General features: G+C 44.0%; 1 protein-coding gene across 1 annotated transcript; it reads left to right on the forward strand.

The window, feature by feature from the left end:
- Nucleotides 1–10005: 10005 nt before the first annotated feature.
- On the forward strand, nt 10006–20744 carry LOC124125971 (selenoprotein W-like). Its single transcript, XM_048388513.1, has 6 exons — nt 10006–10157; nt 12855–12879; nt 13344–13397; nt 13506–13583; nt 14542–14657; nt 19980–20744. The coding sequence occupies exons 1-5, from the start codon at nt 10009–10011 to the stop codon at nt 14617–14619; spliced, it is 384 nt and encodes a 127-aa protein (XP_048244470.1). The 5' UTR covers nt 10006–10008; the 3' UTR covers nt 14620–14657; nt 19980–20744.
- The last annotated feature ends 1111 nt before the right edge of the window (nt 20745–21855 follow it).

Below are 21855 nucleotides of genomic sequence, written 5' to 3' on the forward strand. Positions count from 1 at the left end.
GACCAAAAACTGAGACTACCAAGATTACTTAGAGACAAGGATAGAAATATTGTCATTGGTGGGCCTGATGTGTCTGATAGTCGTACATCCAACAAGGAAGATCTTTTCCCATCCGAGGATATCCTAAATATCCATGTCAACTGCGGATGACGTCATTTGCTCTGTTCTTCCTCGTCAGTCGCCGAGGCGCCACAACGATCAGCGGGCTGATTGCTGCTTTGACAGGAGAACTCCCTCGATGTCCTATACATAGATATAATTTGATAATTTGATAGTTTACACGGTTCACTACCAACTAATTAATGCGCTGCTCCCAACTGTGGGCAGAGTTCGCTACTCCAACTCGTGATGCAGATTAACCAGATTATGATTGTGTTCAGAAGTTGCGTTTGATCTGTGTCGGGTTGCAAGTGTTTTATTAGCAAAGATTTAGAGAAGTTTTTCCAATGATATAGAATGTAGGAAACTCAGTGAAGATTAAGCATCAATGTTAAATACAATGTTAGGTAGAATAAGAACACATTAAATAGATTAAACTTCTCCATAACCGGAGTCTAATCTCACAGGTACTATAGGTACCGTACTATATTACATGAAGTCTAAGTCAGTAAGGTATTACGAAAATAGAAATCATATCAATACAAAAAAAGAAATTATGTGAATACCAAACTCACAATAGATATGTGTACCCTACTCACACACAGGAGTCCCAAAGAGGGACAGGTCAGCCGAAATTGCTTAGGCAGAAGGCGACCTCTAAAAAACCTAATGCAACAACAACAACAACAACAACAACAACAACAACAACAACAACAGTAAGGTATCACCACCATGGCTGGTCTACGCAGAGTTGAGTACATAGAGTCTCAGAGAGGAACCCCACAAGTATTCCTCGATGGGTTCACTTACTTTAATAATCAAACCAGAGGCCAGACCACACACAGGAGATGTTATTCTTTTGCAACAATGTAATGAATACTTAAAAAAGAGTGATATCTGGTATGATTTGATGATTAAAAGTACATAAGAAACCTATCCTGTAAATTCCTTAAAATGAGTGTTTTTTTGGTCTGTTCCACTTTAATGAAAGGTAAACAGGTAACTATTGCTTGACTTACCAACCTTGACTAGTCCTGGTATAAGCTGTCTGACAAATGGGAGGTTACCGTTTATACGATATACGGCTTTTCCATTGGACGAGAGGTCGGTCACGTTCATAAGTGTATGAATGACAATTTCGCGGTCATACGTTCTTCAGGAGACCGTGTTCTTGAAATGACTGACTGACTACTTCCACATTCCGGGGACAACCCTTGGGAATTCCCAAGCACGAATACATACAGAAGCGTTTTTTTCTTATCATTTAGACCCTTAAATCTTGAACACAGCGTTTCAGTATACATTGAGCAGCGTCAGAGAGTTTGACTGCAGGATCGTTCACGGATATCCTCGCTACGACCGAACCTATAGTGACCTAAACGAAGAAATGCACATCCAAACTATCGAAGTATTGACTCGATCCGTGTCAAGGCTGACAGTGACAGTCTCCAGCAATCTATGAATTTACCTTAGTGTCTGATTGACACATCTTGAATCACCTTTCAATAATCGGCCAGTTGATCAATGATGACTAAAACATGTAACCGCCACAGGTTCGTTAACAACTTCCGAAATACATTGTAGATATCTCCTTTTATAAATCACTGATTTGTTTGCGCGTATTTCGATTTAAGAATGATATTGGATGATAAATACAATCACCCTCGTGTCTTTTGATATCAAATATACTCCTAAAACAGAAACGCAATACGGATATGGTTGGCCATTAAATCATAATTAGCGGACCAAGAGGTGCAAAATCAAGAGGTTTAATGTGTTATAGTGTCAGTGACAAATTTACTATTCGGAAAAACTCACCCAGTGTATTAACAAAATTAACAAAAATAGTGCAGCAGCACTATGAACATTATTAAAGTGCAGGTTTTTTGATTGCCTGCCTTCTGCGTCAATCTAACAGTGACAGTTCAACAACATGCCAAGATTAACAGAAGTGCAAAGAAACAACGCTAGGCCGCTTGCAGGCAGTGGGGTCCCGATCAGCTGTAGCCAGGGATTTCAATGTAGCGCCCAGCACCATCACAAGGCTATGGGCTCGGTTTCAACAGCATGGGTCAACACGTGATCGGCCAAGGTCGGGACGACCAAGAGTAACCACCCCCGCCCAAGATCGCAACATCCGACTGCGCCACCTACGTGAAAGGACGGCCACAGCCACCTCAACCGCATCCCAAATACCCGGACTGCGCAGAATCTCCGACCAGACCGTACGAATCCGTTTAAGAGAAGCGGTCTACGAGCAAGACTCCTGTTCGAAGCGTTATATTTTGTCGACAACATCGCCAACAACGACTGCATTGGTGTCGTCAACGCAGGGTATGGCCTCAGTTGCGATGGAGAGATGTCTGGTTCAGCGACGAATCCTCCGTCGAGGGGATAGAAGAACACGGGTCTACAGACGTCGGAGAGAACGTTACGTCGGAAAACTGCGCACAGGAACTGGACAGGTTTGGTGGGGGTAGCGTTATGATGTGGGCGGGTATCTTTCATCATGGCAGGACAGGTTTGGTCCATATCCAGGGCAATCTTACGGCTCAACGATACATCAACGACATTCTCCTACCACACGTCCACCCTATTGCAGCCAACGGCAACGGTGTATTCCAGCAGGACAACGCTCGACCACATACAGCACGGATCACAAGAGTCTGTCTACATAACAACAACGTTGATGTTCTCCCCTGGCCCTCCAGATCCCCGAATTTGAACCCGATAGAGCACATATGGGATGAATTTGCCGTGATGAGGCACACTGCAGGGGTCTGGTCATGGGCTCTTGGTCCTAAGCCAAACCACATGTGCTGTTGTCTATATTGAAGGGCATTAAAATTAGCACAGGGTAGAACCGCGCTTCTTATGACAAGACGAGTAACATGCCCTTGTTTGCACGGTTGGTTGCACATCTGTGTGCATGAAGCGCCAAGTGAGCCATGGCACAAATAGTTGGACATGGATAGACGGCTACGCCGACGTCAACCACAACCCCAGACGTTGCAGCAGTTGGCTTTTGCGTTGCAGGCCGGATGGGCTACTATTCCCCAGAATGTGATTCGCATACTCGTCTCTTCCATGGGCAAGAGATGTCAGGCCGCTATCGATTCCAACGGGGGAAATACGCGTTATTAATGGTAGCTGACCTTCACCTTGGACTTTCCTATGTACCGATAACTGAGATGACTACAATCAACAAGTGTTCTCTCCACAACGTTTTGGCTCAATACCTGGTACGGCTCCTCGTATGAATGTATTTTCCAACCTCACACAAATCTGGCTTTGCGTTTCATCTTTTTATATCACAAGACACAAGGGTGAGTTTCTACGCCACTCGTGAAACTATCTCCTTTTCCCCAGTCACGAGATGAGAGAGAAACATGATATTTCACTCTACTCATGGAATATCCTATTTATTATATACTTTTTATGTGGTTGTCTCCTGGAAAATTAAATTATTTCATTACATATGTGAAACCTTGAAACGTAAATTCTCCCTACCTAACACACAGGGACTGTTCACCACCCCTTGTACTTAGCGACTAAAAAAGTAGTTTTGCGTTTGCAAAATCTTAAAAAAAAAAATCGTCGGACGTGTGCACCTTCACTTAACATTTCCATTACCTGGGCAGTCAACAAGAAAACAGCTCCAGCTGACTGGCCGCCAGAATGAACCACTCAGAAACCTTAACACTACATACTTAAACCAGAGGCCATATTTTATATGGTCTCTGCTAAAACTAATAAAATGAGCTACTGTCCGCTAGGTTTGCCATTCTGCCTCCATACCTTATGCCTCGACCATAGCGGCCATAGCCCCTAGTAACTCCTTAGTGCAGATCTCATGGTCTCGCCTACAAAAAGTGTTACTGTTCAAACTTTAAAAAAGAAATGTTTCATTCAGGGTTTAATTTCTGGAACGTCTTATACTGGTTATCTAGAGGCCTACATCTTGTAATTCACAGAGTAGCATTGTTTCGTTTCTTTGTCACGTGATGTCAGGCAAAGTACAGCGCCACCTAATCTTCCAACACAGTGGGAATGAATTTGTCGAACAGTATTCCAGCAGCTCCACATTTCACAACTTTTGAGGTGCAATCGAGCATGCTCTTTCTGCGAAGATTCCAAAGTTATTTCATCAAAGTTAAAACATTCAAGGCCTCAGAAAAGCTTCCCAAACGTTTTAGAATAGACACGTGGAGGACATTCCTTCCTGAGTTGACGCATAGGTGACGAACATGATGTCCGATGCAGTTCCCTATAAACACTATAAACACCTGCATGTGATACAGTCGAACTCGTACAACAGACGCTGTTTTCAGCAGAGATTCTCTTATAATTATGAAGGGTTTATTAACTTTTAATTACAATGTTCCACCAAAATGGTAGAAGTATGCACCACAAACAATCAAATCTGATTGATGACATCCCAGATTTAGTCAGTATTCTGTGAGATATTCAAATAATTATTCATTAAGAATGTACAATGTATACAATGTACATGCACTCTTAAAAAAAAGAAACGCACAGGTAGATTTGTAGTAAATTTATTGTAAGTCAATATATTTAATTTAATATCATAGATACAAATATTAAATTTTGGAGCTCGATAGTCACGTGTTGTCGTTGTACAGTGACATTGAAACTGTTCATTGTCATGTCACATAAGACCACAAAGTTGCGCAGAACTCAGTATCTCGTGTGACCGCCCCGGGCAGCAATCACAGCTCTGCATCTCCTCGGCACTGACCGGATAAGTGTACGAATTCTATCCTGCGGAATTCTGCGCCATTCTGCTTGTAACGCGTTGGCCAGTTGTGGGAGTGTCTGCGGCGTGTTCTGACGTTGACGTACACGTCGATCGAGTTCTTTTCCAGAAGTGTTCGATTGGGATGAGATCTGGAGATCTCGACTGCCAGTGCAAGACGTTGATGTTGGCATTATGGAGGTAGTATACGATGACACGAGCTGTGTGCGATGGAGCGTTGTCCTGTTGAAACAGCTCCCTCTGGCGATCAATGATTGGAAGGTGGTGAGGTTGATTCATGTAGCGATTTGTTGTCAAATTTCCCTGAACCTCAACGAGGTCAGATCTCGTGGTGTAGGATATGGCCCCCACACCATGACGCTACCGCCATCGAAATTGTCGAATTCAGGTACGCTAATTTCGACGACGATAAACACATTGTCTTCCATCTCGCCGGTGAAGAAGAACTCGTGATTCATCGCTAAACCACACTCGTCTCCAGTTTCTCAAATTCCAAGGCTGTAAGGTGTGGCACCAACGCAAGCGTCGCTGTCGATGGATCTGTTGCAAAACAGGGACGATAACTTGTCTTCTGGGTCGAATTCCAGCTTCGCGAAGATGGTTCCTGACAGTCTGGTCCGATATCCTCCCCAAACCAGGGATGCGTCCTGCAGTCTCCGTAGCTGTGGCATTGCGGTGACGTAGATGGAACAGTCGAATGTAGCGATCCTCGGCCGGTTCTCGGACAGTCTGCAGTGGAATTGAACTGTGTGTATCGGTCACAGAGGCGACACAGACTGCGATTCCCCTCTTTGGATACGTCCTATGGCGATGTTCCGATCGGAAGCGCTGAGTCTCGGCATTTTCGAACTTGAAAACTGTTGACAATTGAATGACAAATTATAGGCTAATGCTTGCCTTTTTATAGCCACTAACACGAGTAACGACTGCCATAACTTGCACGTGCATTTTGCTTTACTGTTTTCTTTCATGACATTTTTGAACAAGTGTGAAAACAATGCCGTTTAAGACATTGAAAACCGACAATGGCTGCGTTTTGACGCACCGTTTGTCGAATATCGGGCCACCGACATTTTCCAGTAACATATATCCAATGTATATACCGTTTTTTTGTGTAGTCGGGTTTAATGAACTACATACTACCTGTGCGTTTCCTTTTTTGAAGCGTGTATATAATCGCTTCAAAAGCAACAACATTTTAGATAGGTATAAATCACATTTTCCAGCAATTTCCCTGATTGGGTTTATAATAACGTGAGCAATTATTTGTAGCGCGTGAAGGCCCCTTTAATGTATATGTATATGTAGCGTGAAGGCCCCTTTAATGTATAAGTATATGTAGCGTGAAGGCCCCTTTAATGTTTATGTATATGTAGCTTGTGAAGGCCCTTTTAATGTATATGTAGCGTGTGATGGCCCCTTTAATGTATATGTATATGTAGCGCGTGAAGGCCCCTTTAATGTATATGTATATGTAGCGTGTGATGGCCCCTTTAATGTATATGTATATGTAGCGCGCGAAGGCCCCTTTAATGTATATGTATATGTAGCGTGTGATGGCCCCTTTAATGTATATGTATATGTAGCGTGTGATGGCCCCTTTAATGTATATGTATGTGTAGCGCGTGAAGGCCCCTTTAATGTATATGTATATGTAGCGTGTGATGGCCCCTTTAATGTATATGTATATGTAGCGTGTGATGGCCCCTTTAATGTATATGTATATGTAGCGTGTGATGGCCCCTTTAATGTATATGTATATGTAGCGTGTGATGGCCCCTTCAATGTATATGTATATGTAGCGTGTAATGGCCCCTTCAATGTATATGTATATGTAGCGTGTAATGGCCCCTTTAATGTATATGTATATGTAGCGTGTGATGGCCCCTTTAATGTATATGTATATGTAGCGTGTGATGGCCCCTTTACTGTATAAATATATGTAGCGTGTGATGGCCCCTTTAATGTATATGTATATGTAGCGCGTGAAGGCCCCTTTAATGTATATGTATATGTAGCGTGTGATGGCCCCTTTATTGTATATGTATATGTAGCGTGTGATGGCCCCTTTAATGTATATGTATATGTAGCGTGTGATGGCCCCTTTAATGTATATGTATATGTAGCGTGTGATGGCCCCTTTAATGTATATGTATATGTAGCGCGTGAAGGCCCCTTTAATGTATATGTATATGTAGCGCGTGAAGGCCCCTTTAATGTATATGTATATGTAGCTTGTGATGGCCCCTTTAATGTATATGTATATGTAGCGCGTGAAGGCCCCTTTAATGTATATGTATATGTAGCGTGTGATGGCCCCTTTAATGTATATGTATATGTAGCGTGTGATGGCCCCTTTAATGTATATGTATATGCAGCGCGCGAAGGCCCCTTTAATGTATATGTAGCGTGTGATGGCCCCTTTAATGTATATGTATATGTAGCGCGTGATGGCCCCTTTAATGTATATGTATATGTAGCGTGTGATGGCCCCTTTAATGTATATGTATATGTAGCGTGTAATGGCCCCTTTAATGTATATGTATATGTAGCGCGTGAAGGCCCCTTTAATGTATATGTATATGTAGCGTGTGATGGCCCCTTTAATGTATATGTATATGTAGCGTGTGAAGGCCCCTTTAATGTATATGTATATGTAGCGCGTGAAGGCCCCTTCAATGTATATGTATATGTAGCGCGTGAAGGCCCCTTTAATGTATATGTATATGTAGCGTGTGATGGCCCCTTCAATGTATATGTATATGTAGCGCGTGAAGGCCCCTTTAATGTATATGTATATGTAGCGTGTGATGGCCCCTTAATGTATATGTATATGTAGCGTGTGATGGCCCCTTCAATGTATATGTATATGTAGCGTGTGATGGCCCCTTTAATGTATATGTATATGTAGCGCGTGAAGGCCCCTTCAATGTATATGTATATGTAGCGTGTAATGGCCCCTTCAATGTATATGTATATGTAGCGTGTGATGGCCCCTTTAATGTATATGTATATGTAGCGTGTGATGGCCCCTTCAATGTATATGTATATGTAGCGTGTGAAGGCCCCTTCAATGTATATATGTATGTTTATGATCGTACAGGCTAGGCAGGTTAGTGAACTTAGACTGATGTAGACTACTGACACTAGGTGACGATGTGTCATTGGGGAAACACAGGATGTGAGGCATTATTTGTTTCATCGTGAACCGAATGATTTGACACGTGTGGAAGTGATTTCAAGAAATATGCCCCGTAACGTCTTTTGTTTGTTGTTTGTCTGCATAAATAACTGCGTTATGAAGCTATTGCCAGTGTGTGTCCCTCGAAGTTTTCGCAGTACGCTACTGCTCGCAGAACTCTCCAGATTAACAGTATGTATACTCTGCAAAAAAAAAGAAACACAAAAGTAGCAAAATATCTGACAAAGTGTTGCCGATATCCATATAAAATTCATACCAAAAGTGAATTGGTCATTTCTGCATGGATTGGGATTGATTTTTGTTGAAAGAACTGGGTACTACAGACATTTGGTGAAAAGGTGGAAATATCGCAAAAACACAACCACGTGAGAGCCTGGTGCCTAAAACACCAACATGACATGCACGTGCAACATCATTTCCTAGGCTATAAAACGTTGGATTTTCAGTTGCATGCCATCACAATCTTACAGCAAGTAAACAGCGAAAACACGCCACGACTGACGGAAGCTCAACGTGACGACGCAATCGGCCGACTGCAAACAGGAAAATTATCTTCAGTTGTGGCCAGGTTTTCCCAAATAGCACCAAGCACCATTTCAAGTCTGTGGAACCGTTATCAGACACACGGGACAACACGTGTCCCTCCCAGATCAGGTCGACCATGTATCACTAATAGAGCAAAGAACGAATTCACACGGTCACGTCACGTATACGTGAAAGACCACCACGGCAACTTCTACAACTTCGGCAATATCAGGATTTCGAAGTATAAAGGATATCAGCCCAGACAGTGAGGAACCGTTTACGCGCGGAAGGTATTCGCGCCAGACGACCAGTTCGAGGCGTCATTTTGACGGACCTTCACCGTCGGCGGCGTCGTCAATGGTGTCGAGGTAACAGAGTATACCCACAACTGCGATGGAGACAAGTTTGGTTAAGTGACGAGTCACGTTTGTATGCGGGTGGTAGACGTCGTGTTTACAGGCGTCGCGGGGAACGCTATGTACGAAACTGCATACAGGAAGTGGACAGGTTTGGTGGTGGCAGCCATCTCCTACACTGATAGAACAGACTTAGTGCAAGGTCTGGGGCATTCGACGACACAACGTTACATGGATGAGATTCTTCAGCCACACGTCCTTCCCATATGCAACAAGCGATTGTCATTTTCCAACACGACAACGTCCGACCTCACACGACAAGACTGACAACAGCCTTTTCCCGGTCACAACAGCCAGGTCCTGCAATGGCTTCCCAGGTCTCCAGATTTAAACCCAATCCAGGAAGAATTGGACCAACGACTGCAAGCACGTCAACAACCACAGAACTTCCGACAGTTGGCACAAGCACTGCAGGCAGAGTGGGTTAACATTCCCCAGGCCAGAAATCGGGATCTGATTGCTTCCCTGAGATGACTATGCCTATCATTGTTGGACGCTAATGGTGGCCTTACGCTATATTGAGAACAGATGACCTTCACCTTGAAAATCTACTGTTCCATGTGTGTGCCATATGGAACCTGGATCAGTGCGCCAATTTTGAAGATCGATTTCCATCTGTTGATTATTTGTATGATATATATATATAGTATACATGTAAAATAGTGTGTGTGTGAACTTTGACTAAAACTTACGAATTTGAAATAAAAGGTTAAACAAACTTGATAATATAAACATAGATCTACTTACATACTACTACACATGTTCTTGAGGGATGGTCGCAGATAAGATTCCGTCCATTTATTCCTTGATTTAATTCTAAAGGAAACGTTGCAGCTAATTATTTTACAAAAACGCACATATCTTAGAAATGAACACACAAACAGTAAAAAACTCGAAACATGATCTAAATCACTTCATGTATTTTGAAATGAACTATATATTGATCTTTCTTCATCGTCCTGACGTACTGCTCCATCAACCTTCAAGATATGTTTGCGTATAAGCCGGGGGACGATTGGCCTCGTGCAACTCGCTGGGGTGCTTGTTTATCGCAAAAGAAGATAAAGTTTTCTGTATCTTGGAGACAAGGCGTCGCTGTGACTGACTCAATGGCTTTAAAGATTCATGTTGTTTATTGGTAAGTAATGTTATTCAGTAGCGAAGGCGAATCGGTAAGGTTGCGTTTCGGAAGCGATCTGGTTATATCTGAATCCAAACTGCCTGGGTCGCGGTGTCAAGTCTTGACTGTAGGACACCATCGCTGCTCTCCGTTAGGTCACCTTCATATCACCTTCATGTCTGGAGATCGCGTCACGACTGCCTTGACAACCTCACACATTTAGGCGCATAGACTAACTTCATTGAAAAATATCACCGTATTTGACAAGCACTTTGGACCTCAGTTTTTACAGTATTAAAAGGTTTGTAAGACGTGAGACTTCCTAAACATTTTGGTTTGGTTTGTTGTTTTACGCAGCAATCAGCAATATTCCAGCTATATGACGGCGGTCTGTAAGTCATCGAGTCTGGACCATACAATCCAGTGATTTACATCATGAACATCAATCCACTCAACTGGGATCGATGACATGCATCAGTCAAGTCAGCGAGCCTGACCACCCGATCCCTTTAGTTGCCTTTTACGACAAGCATGGGTTGCTGAAGACCTTTTCTACCCGGGATCTTCACGGGTCACTTCACGGGTCACTTCACGGGCCACTTCCTAAACAAAATATGATACAGTCCTAGCAAATAAACCCAGTTGTGAAGATACGGGGGAGGTTAATTTTATAGCATGTTTGTCGACTTGTTGGTTTATTTGAAATTTCAAGCCACACAGTTACTGAAACGAAACATACAAATCATGTGTGTGAAATGTGGATGCCAATCTTTTCCAGCAATAAAACTTTGTCGTTAATTGATGCATCTGACCATTTCTGGTCATTACCATTCATGTGTAATCCGATGTCCTTTTTCCTCAAGGACTAATTTTCTGATTTGCACAGTGTATGCAAAAGAAGAACTGTACTCCGGACATCGTAAATAACAGCATGATATAAAATATGGTCTGAATATGCTTATTCATGAACGACGACATCATCTCAAATTATATGTAATACGGCTGAATTCCACATTCTACATACCACACTCTTCGATTGTTTGGATGCTCATGTTCACTGGAAATATTTGGAATAGTTATATTCTGTATTTTGAATTAACCCAGTTCAGCCATTGGAATTAAATGTACAGCCGTAGCTCTGGTCGCTATCATATATTTTGTGTCCCATGGCTCAAATCTATGTACCGTGTTCAACTGACCTCTATCATCTGTTGGATGAAGGCACATCTCTCTATGGTCAGTCACATCATTAACACCGAAGGCTATGAGGGGTATTTAGGTCATAATCAGCTCCCAGCAGCCACTGCCTCAAGCCATATTGTCCACATAACAGATCAGTTTATGGCCCAGTGACAGGTGCTCCAAATATTGAAGCGGGGAAACAAAAGTCCTGGAATAATTTCAACAAGCAATTTGATATCCCAGTCACTTTTGGTAGCTGTTGATGATGTCTCCATTGCAATTTTTACGGATTTTGATTCGTATGCAGTATTTGCCTCTCAGGGACAAGCAGTTTTACTTGTGTCGGGTAGTATGGATGAATGAGTGAGTTTGGTTTTACGCCGCTTTTAGCAATATTCCAGCAATATCACGGCGGGGGAGACCAGAGATGGGCTTCACACATTGTACCCATGTCAGAGTATGGATGAATTGTTATGTTACATCTAAACAGTACATCAATCATCATCACATGGACTCACACCAGTCATTGTTACAAGTAAACCACATTCCACAACAGTTACTGACACTGGATAAAAAACAGTACATAGAAAAAGACCAAGTAACTCAACTCATCATGATCATAATTACTATTCTTTGAAGGAAAGTAATAAAAAAAAGAAACTGACCGAAACAGTAAAACAAGAGACGAGGAATCTCCGTTATCAATTAGTTCTGGTATTGAAATTTTCTCCAACTACGTGATAATATTTTGAGTATGTCTATCTGTGGTTGTGACAAAAAGATCTTATCTAGAATGACTTTTTAACCATATGGAGCCCTTAGTATTTTCATTTACATTATTATGACCAAATACCTCATTTTGCCAAGTGTAAGAAGAATGTGACCTATTATTTGAGTATGTGCATTGGCCAATGTTGTTGGCAGTTTTGATACTATTTCCACATGTTTACATTTGTGCCAGAAATTGCTTCCTTTTCCTTCGATCTACTTTTTGAATAAAGACCCAGGTTAGAGTAGGTCTTCAGCAACCCATTCTAGCTATAAAAAGGCGACGAACAGGATTGGGTAGTCAGGCTTGCCGATTTGGTTGATGCATGACATCATATTTCAATTGTGTAGACTAGTTCGATGCTCTTGATGTCAATCACTTGATTATTTGGCCCAGACTCGATTATTTACAGTCCATGGTCAAAGAGCTGAAATAATGCTGAGTGGGCGTTAAATAATGATGCGTTTGTGAGGCATCACGTATGCAGGGAACTTTGATGCTCAGCATAAATGTTTTCTTGTTAATGTTAATGTACCCGCCGTGATATTGCTGAAATATTGCTAAAAGCGGCGTAAAACCAAACTTACTTACTACTCTTGTTAATGTAATTTGCAGCTTAGTTCAGCAAGTCAGTTACCTCCCTTGCCTCCAGAAGATGCATTATTGTTGCCATGCCTGGAGTAGAGATTTTGTTGGTAGAAGAGGCAACAACAACAAACAACATCTTTAAATCATTTTTTAATATGAAATTTCTTTCATTTCAGTGGTGCCTGAGGATACGCCCCAAAGGTATGTTGTCAGTCAAACATACTTGATTGATTGAATATCAGTTTTTATTTACTGAAGGCGATTCAGTATGTGACTGGGTTGACCTTGTAGGCTGAGGCAGCCCTGTGAATATGAGGCGGCTAGATCGGTTGGAGGGTCCGGCTCTTGGCTCGTGACCTACTTCACTGCTCGTGATCTACTTCACTGCGTGTCATCCTCCCCTGATGGTGTGGGATGTCACTGGATTGTCTGGTCCTGACTCCATTATACTACTCAAAGTATCAATACCAGGATCACATTTGGCATTTGTTGAAATAGCAAAAGACAATATTGCACCAAGATGGTTAATGAATAAATGAATCCAAACATCTGGCATCAATTCCATAGTGTATTTGCTGATGTGTGGATTGCGACACAGTTTTGAATGATCAAGACGTTACTGTTGTCCGTTGTGTTGATATAAAGTCTTACTTTGCATGTTCCAGTATGATGAGGTGAAGAGACGCTTAGAGAGAGAGTTTCCTGGCAAGCTGGACATCGTAAGTACCGCCTCTCTACATAAGTAAACCTAAATTGTAAATATCTCGTGTTAACGTAAATAAATGTAAATTGAAAGTACCTTGTGTGAAACCGTTTCTCTTTGTCAGACTGGCGAGGGGACACCAAGCATGACCGGCTGGTTGGAGGTCCAGATTGTCGGAGGGAAACTGCTGCACTCTAAGAAGGTGGGTTGTATAAACTGCTGCACTCTAGGAAGGTTGGTTGTATAAACTGCTGCACTCTAGGAAGGTTGGTTGTATAAACTGCTGCACTCTAGGAAGGTCGGTTGTATAAACTGCTGCACTCTAGGAAGGTCGGTTGTATAAACTGCTGCACTCTAGGAAGGTCAGTTGTATAAACTGCTGCACTCTAAAAAGGTCAGTTGTATAAACTGCTGCACTCTAGGAAGGTCAGTTGTATAAACTGCTGCACTCTAAGAAGGTCGGTTGTATAAACTGCTGCACTCTAGGAAGGTCAGTTGTATAAACTGCTGCACTCTAAAAAGGTCAGTTGTATAAACTGCTGCACTCTAGGAAGGTCAGTTGTATAAACTGCTGCACTCTAAGAAGGTCGGTTGTATAAACTGCTGCACTATAGGAAGGTCAGTTGTATAAACTGCTGCACTCTAAAAAGGTCAGTTGTATAAACTGCTGCACTCTAGGAAGGTCAGTTGTATAAACTGCTGCACTCTAGGAAGGTCGGTTGTATAAACTGCTGCACTCTAGGAAGGTCAGTTGTATAAACTGCTGCACTCTAAGAAGGTCGGTTGTATAAACTGCTGCACTCTAAGAAGGTCGGTTGTATAAACTGCTGCACTATAGGAAGGTCAGTTGTATAAACTGCTGCACTCTAAAAAGGTCAGTTGTATAAACTGCTGCACTCTAGGGAGGTCAGTTGTATAAACTGCTGCACTCTAGGAAGGTCGGTTGTATAAACTGCTGCACTCTAGGAAGGTCGGTTGTATAAACTGCTGCACTCTAGGAAGGTCGGTTGTATAAACTGCTGCACTCTAGGAAGGTCGGTTGTATAAACTGCTGCGCTCTAGGAAGTCCAGAAAGCCTTTGGTTTAAGTGTGAGCTTATCATTATTATAATTATTTATGTTTTTATGCTGAGGTAACATGGATTCATGTTTTGTTTAAAGAATGGGGATGGCTATGTTGACTCCGAAGATAAAATGCAGCGGATCATCCTTGGAGTCCGTGCGGCCCTGCAGGGGTAGACATACAGGTGCACTAACCATGTCCTGATGCTCAAGAGGTAAGGCTCACCATCTACTTGGACGACATGTTGGTGTGGCATCATTCCTGGCCAGGCAGTACAGTTATCTCGCCAGTGGTGTATAAACCAAATAGTCTCCTGCACAGAGTGGGTTAAAATGGCCTGTCATGTGGTTAGTGCTATATTGAGGAGGGAGGATGTTATATTGAAGAGACATCCATGGATGTCCCTTACTGGTCTGATGGAGCTGACATCCATGGATGTCCCTTACTGGTCTGATGGAGCTGACATCCATGGATGGCCCTTACTGGTCTGATGGAGCTGACATCCGTGGATGTCCCTTACTGGTCTGATGGAGCTGACATCCATGGATGTCCCTTACTGGTCTGATGGAGCTGACATCCATGGATGGCCCTTACTGGTCTGATGGAGCTGACATCCATGGATGTCCCTTACTGGTCTGAGGGAGCTGACGTCCGTGGATGTCCCTTACTGGTCTGATGGAGCTGACATCCATGGATGTCCCTTACTGGTCTGATGGAGCTGACATCCATGGATGTCCCTTACTGGTCTGATGGAGCTGACATCCATGGATGGCCCTTACTGGTCTGAGGGAGCTGACGTCCGTGGATGTCCCTTACTGGTCTGATGGAGGTGACATCCATGGATGGCCCTTACTGGTCTGATGGAGCTGACATCCGTGGATGTCCCTTACTGGTCTGAGGGAGCTGACATCCGTGGATGTCCCTTACTGGTCTGAGGGAGCTGACATCCATGGATGGCCCTTACTGGTCTGAGGGAGCTGACATCCATGGATGTCCCTTACTGGTCTGAGGGAGCTGACATCCGTGGATGGCCCTTACTGGTCTGAGGGAGCTGACGTCCGTGGATGTCCCTTACTGGTCTGAGGGAGCTGACATCCGTGGATGTCCCTTACTGGTCTGATGGAGCTGACATCCATGGATGTCCCTTACTGGTCTGATGGAGCTGACATCCGTGGATGTCCCTTACTGGTCTGATGGAGCTGACATCCATGGATGGCCCTTACTGGTCTGAGGGAGCTGACGTCCGTGGATGTCCCTTACTGGTCTGATGGAGCTGACATCCATGGATGGCCCTTACTGGTCTGATGGAGCTGACATCCATGGATGTCCCTTACTGGTCTGATGGAGCTGACATCCATGGATGGCCCTTACTGGTCTGATGGAGCTGACATCCATGGATGTCCCTTACTGGTCTGATGGAGCTGACATCCATGGATGTCCCTTACTGGTCTGATGGAGCTGACATCCATGGATGGCCCTTACTGGTCTGATGGAGCTGACATCCATGGATGTCCCTTACTGGTCTGATGGAGCTGACATCCATGGATGGCCCTTACTGGTCTGATGGAGCTGACATCCATGGATGTCCCTTACTGGTCTGATGGAGCTGACATCCATGGATGTCCCTTACTTGTCTGAGGGAGCTGACATCCATGGATGTCCCTTACTGGTCTGATGGAGCTGACATCCATGGATGGGCCTTTTGGTCTGAGGGAGCTGACATCCGTGGATGTCCCTTACTGGTCTGATGGAGCTGACATCCATGGATGGCCCTTACTGGTCTGATGGAGCTGACATCCGTGGATGGCCCTTACTGGTCTGATGGAGCTGACATCCATGGATGTCCCTTACTGGTCTGATGGAGCTGACATCCATGGATGGCCCTTACTGGTCTGATGGAGCTGACATCCATGGATGTCCCTTACTTGTCTGAGGGAGCTGACATCCATGGATGGCCCTTACTGGTCTGATGGAGGTGACATCCATGGATGGCCCTTACTGGTCTGATGGAGCTGACATCCATGGATGTCCCTTACTGGTCTGAGGGAGCTGACATCCGTGGATGTCCCTTACTGATCTGAGGGAGCTGACATCCGTGGATGGCCCTTACTGGTCTGATGGAGCTGACATCCATGGATGGCCCTTACTGGTCTGATGGAGCTGACATCCATGGATGGCCCTTACTGGTCTGATGGAGCTGACATCCATGGATGTCCCTTACTGGTCTGATGGAGCTGACATCCATGGATGGCCCTTACTGGTCTGATGGAGCTGACATCCATGGATGGCCCTTACTGATCTGAGGGAGCTGACATCCGTGGATGTCCCTTACTGGTCTGATGGAGCTGACATCCATGGATGTCCCTTCCTGGTCTGATGGAGCTGACATCCGTGGATGTCCCTTACTGGTCTGATGGAGCTGACATCCATGGATGGCCCTTACTGGTCTGATGGAGCTGACATCCATGGATGTCCCTTCCTGGTCTGATGGAGCTGACATCCGTGGATGGCCCTTACTGGTCTGAGGGAGCTGACATCCATGGATGGCCCTTACTGGTCTGATGGAGCTGACATCCATGGATGGCCCTTACTGGTCTGATGGAGCTGACATCCGTGGATGTCCCTTACTGGTCTGATGGAGCTGACATCCATGGATGGCCCTTACTGATCTGAGGGAGCTGACATCCGTGGATGTCCCTTACTGGTCTGTTGGAGCTGACATCCATGGATGTCCCTTACTGCTCTGATAGAACTGATATGACTTTTGAGGCACTAACAAGATAAAATTAAGATAAAGAGAATTGGGAACCTGAGAAAAGGTGTGCTCTTCTATCAGGACAATGCACCAGTGCACAAATCAGTCATTGCCATGGCTACAATCCATGATTCCTTCAGGAACAACTCCTGATCTGGGTGTGTCCGACTTCCTCCTGCCTCTGTCCGACTTCCTCCTGGCTGTGTCCGCCTTCCTCCTGGCTGTGTCCGCCTTCCTCCTGGCTGTGTCCGACTTCCTCCTGGCTGTGTTGGACTTCCTCCTGGCTGTGTCCGACTCCCTCCTGGCTGTGTCCGCCTTCCTCCTGGCTGTGTCCGACTTCCTCCTGGCTGTGTCTGCCTTCCTCCTGGCTGTGTCCGACTTCCTCCTGACTGTGTCCGACTTCCTCCTGGCTGTGTCCGACTTCCTCCTGGCTGTGTCCGCCTACCTCCTGCCCGGTCCGACTTCCTCCTGCCTCTGTCCGACTTCCTCCTGGCTGTGTCCGACTTCCTCCTGACTGTGTCCGTCTTCCTCCTGACTGTGTCCGCCTTCCTCCTGACTGTGTCCGCCTTCCTCCTGGCTGTGTCCGCCTTCCTCCTGACTGTGTCCGACTTCCTCCTGACTGTGTCCGACTTCCTCCTGGCTGTGTCCGACTTCCTCCTGGCTGTGTCTGCCTTCCTCCTGGCTGTGTCAGCCTTCCTATTGGCTGTGTCCGCCTTCCTCCTGGCTGTGTCCGCCTTCCTCCTGGCTGTGTCCGACTTCCTCCTGGCTGTGTCCGCCTTCCTCCTGCCTTTGTCCGACTTCCTCCTGGCTGTGTCCGATTTCCTCCTGGCTGTGTCCGCCTTCCTCCTGGCTGTGTCAACATTCTTCCTTGCTGTGTCCAACTTCCTCCTGGCTGTGTCAACATTCTTCCTGGCTGTGACCAACTTCCTTCTCCTCCCAAACATTACGAAAGCTCCAGCCGGAACCCATTTTGACTTGAATGATGATATCATAGCTGAGAACATTTTGGACAGCCAAGATAAGGACTTCTACGAAACTGGGATTAAATCCCTCCAACATCATCAGCAAAATTGAAAGGGGGTTATTCTTTAAATATATATCAGATTTATTTCTTAATGTGAAGTCTATGTGAGGTTCATAACTTATGATTACCTCTTGTATAGTGTCATGTCTTAGCAGCTAAACAGAATATTGTAAAGACAAACGTGTGTTTTGTATTTGGGTTCGTTAAGGTATATTTAACTGTGCTAATGAATTGCAAGGATCTTTTCAATTGTCATCAGGAACTCAGCACTGCTCCCATGTTGGACCGAGGGGTATTTGATTCATGCCACTTCTTCAGTGTGGGCCCTTTTATGTGTGTTATCATTAAACTATACTCACACACAAAAGGTACACAAGTTGAGAATGCAGTATACATGTTATTTATTTTAAACAGTAAAGACAAGAAATACTAATAGGGCAAGGTTGACAAAAAAATGACTGAAGACAGTTTAATGGATTAAAAGGCAGATGACGATTGTTTTTTTTCAAATGTTAAGGGCTTACACAGTTTCGGGTCAATACCCAAAATGTCAGTCAATACCTGGTGTGACCACCATTAGCATTGATCACTGCAACACATTGAGTGGATCAGACGATTTGTGAAGGCCCTAGGGATCCCCCTGCACACATCCAGAGCAGCTGTTTGCAGACGCCATTGAACCTCATCCCACAAGTGTTCGATGGGGTTCAGATGGGGGTCTGATCACTTGGTCGATATACAGCTGAGCAGTAACGCTGTGTCCCCGACCTTGACCAACATTCAGAAAGCACATGGGTCCGAGTCTCACATTAAGTCCAATCCCTGCCCATATCATGACGCTAGGTCCACCCCAGGGATCCCGTTCCACAACGTTTCTGTCAGAGAAACGATCACCTCAACGCCGCCAAATTCTGACTCTTCTGTCTGCATTGGAGACACAAAAGCGACTTTCATCAGAGAAGACACGCCTCCACTCACGATGACGCCAATTGTGATGACCCTGTGCCCACTGAAGTCGTGCTTGTCGATGCCGTGGTTGGAGAACAGGACGAAGTGCTGGTCGGCGACATCTGAGGTTTGTGGAACGGAGACGTCGGATCACAGTGTCCTGGCTAATGCGTTGATTATGTGTTCCTATGGTCTGTCGAGCACTTTCACTTGCAGTTAGGAACGGATGTCGCTTGTGTTGACGGGTAATCTGCTGATCTTGTCGAGGTGTGGTGACCCTAGGACGACCACTCCGAGGAAGGTCATCTGTGGTCTGTGTAGCATTGTATCGATGCAGGAGACGGTAAATTGTGGTTATGTTAACGTTGAAATGACGGGCAACATCTTGGACAGACTCTCCAGCTTCCAAACGTCCGAAAGCCTGGTTTCTTTGAATTTGAGTTAGGCGTGGCATTGTTGACCAAGGAGTGGTAGGTCCAAGAATCGGACACAGTTTTATACCCACTACAGTTCGTGACAGTTCGTGCATTTTCGATTTCGAGAGAAATTGGTGCATGATACCCAAATATTCATTGAAATGGTGCGTTTTGGCGATTCGTTTTTTATGTTGCGTTTTTACTTGGGGCTTCCAAAATGCAACCAAAAATATTGATAACACCATCAGGCTTCACTACATGCTAAAACTCGTATCAATTTATGGTTCCGTGATTGTTACCTATTTGCTTAAACCACTTGCGTTTCTTTTGCGTGTGAGTATATAACACATTTATAACATGATTAATAATGTGTAATTTGATTTCTGTTTTCAGGCAAATACTTGGCTGTCATCCATTACGATTTACTTGTGTATGAAAGGTCAAGAATAAAGGACTAAGGTCGCAACCTTGACCTGGATGATTCAAGGTCAATCTCCTGGTGACTTTCAACTTTTTGTTCCCTTGACAACTGTTTGAACTAGTACAATGGAAAACCCTCCTAAAGCTGTGAGTTCAGTCTTCAGGTGCCTCAGGGAGTCTTCCATATACATGTTGACGTTGACATTTGATTAATAGTTGACACGTGTGATATTTTTCTCTTTCCTCTGAATTGAGGATGAAAATTGCAGTGCTACATCACAACATCTGTATACACAGGGATGTGAAATCTCCGTGGAAACCCGGAAAATCGTGTTTTTTAAAACAGTAGTCCTTGGAAAAAATCATCTTCCGAGTACAAATATAATCAAAGATTAAAAAAACCATTCCGCGGATTGTCCTGTTTTCGATCAGAGCTTTCAGCAGATTAGGTTTTCGGACATCAAACTTTAACGTGGGGTGTTGTGTCACACAGAAAGTGTAAATACTCCGAGTCAGGTGATGGCTTGTTTTTAAGATAAAGTTGTCTTTTAGCCTTTAAGTGAATGAGATGTTTTACAGTTGTTCATGTGATTAATGAGAAAACTATGAATGTTTGAGTGTATTACACCGAATCATTATTGCCTTTTGTTGGATGTGATCTGGTAAAACTCAGTTTGGAAATAACTTTTGCTTCCTTCTGTAATAAAATGTACACCAGTGTACAAGTATTGTCTTGTGCTTCTTGTCGTGTGTTTTTTGTCGTGTGTTTCTTGTCGTGTTTCTTGTCATGTGTTTCTTGTCATGTGTTTCTTGTCATGTGTTTCTTGTCGTGTGTTCTTGTCGTGTTTCTAGTCGTGTGTTTCTTGTCGTGTGTTTCTTGTCGTGTGTTTCTTGTCGTGTGTTTCTTGTGTGTTTTTTGTCGTGTGTTTCTTGTCGTGTTTCTTGTCATGTGTTTCTTGTCATGTGTTTCTTGTCGTGTGTTCTTGTCGTGTTTCTAGTCATGTGTTCTTGTTGTGTGTTTCTTGTCATGTGTTTCTTGTTGCGTGTTTCTTGTCGTGTTTCTTGTCGTGTGTTTCTTGTCGTGTGTTTCTTGTTGTGTGTTTCTTGTCGTGTGTTTCTTGTCGTGTATTTCGTGTGTTTCTTGTCGTGTGTTTCTTGTCATGTGTTCTTGTCGTGTGTTTCTTGTCGTGTGTTCTTGTCGTGTGTTCTTGTCGTGTGTTTCTTGTCATGTGTTCTTGTCGTGTGTTTCTTGTCGTGTGTTTCTTGTCGTGTGTTTCTTGTCGTGTGTTTCTTGTCATGTGTTTCTTGTCGTCTGTTTCTTGTGTGTTTCTTGTCATGTGTTACTTGTCGTGTGTTTCTTGTCGTGTGTTTCTTGTCATGTGTTTCTTGTCGTGTTTCTTGTCGTGTATTTCTTGTCGTGTGTTTCTTGTCGTCTGTTTCTTGTCGTGTGTTTCTTGTCATGTGTTTCTTGTCGTGTGTTTCTTGTCGTGTATTTCTTGTCATGTGTTTCTTGTCGTGTGTTTCTTGTCGTGTGTTTCTTGTCGTGTATTTCTTGTCATGTGTTTCTTGTCATGTGTTCTTGTCATGTGTTTCTTGTCGTGTGTTTCTTGTCATGTGTTTCTTGTCATGTGTTTCTTGTCGTGTGTTTCTTGTCATGTGTTTCTTGTCATGTGTTTCTTGTCCCGTATTTCTTGTCGTGTTTCTTGTCGTGTGTTTCTTGTCGTGTGTTTCTTGTCATGTGTTTCTTGTCATGTGTTTCTTGTCGTGTTTCTTGTCGTGTGTTTCTTGTCATGTGTTCTTGTCGTGTGTTTCTTGTCGTGTTTTCTTGTCGTGTGTTTCTTGTCATGTG

The sequence above is a fragment of the Haliotis rufescens genome, unplaced genomic scaffold, assembly GCF_023055435.1.
Source record: "Haliotis rufescens isolate VD_foot unplaced genomic scaffold, xgHalRufe1.0.p SCAF_72, whole genome shotgun sequence".
NCBI classification, from domain to species: Eukaryota; Metazoa; Mollusca; class Gastropoda; order Lepetellida; family Haliotidae; genus Haliotis; species Haliotis rufescens.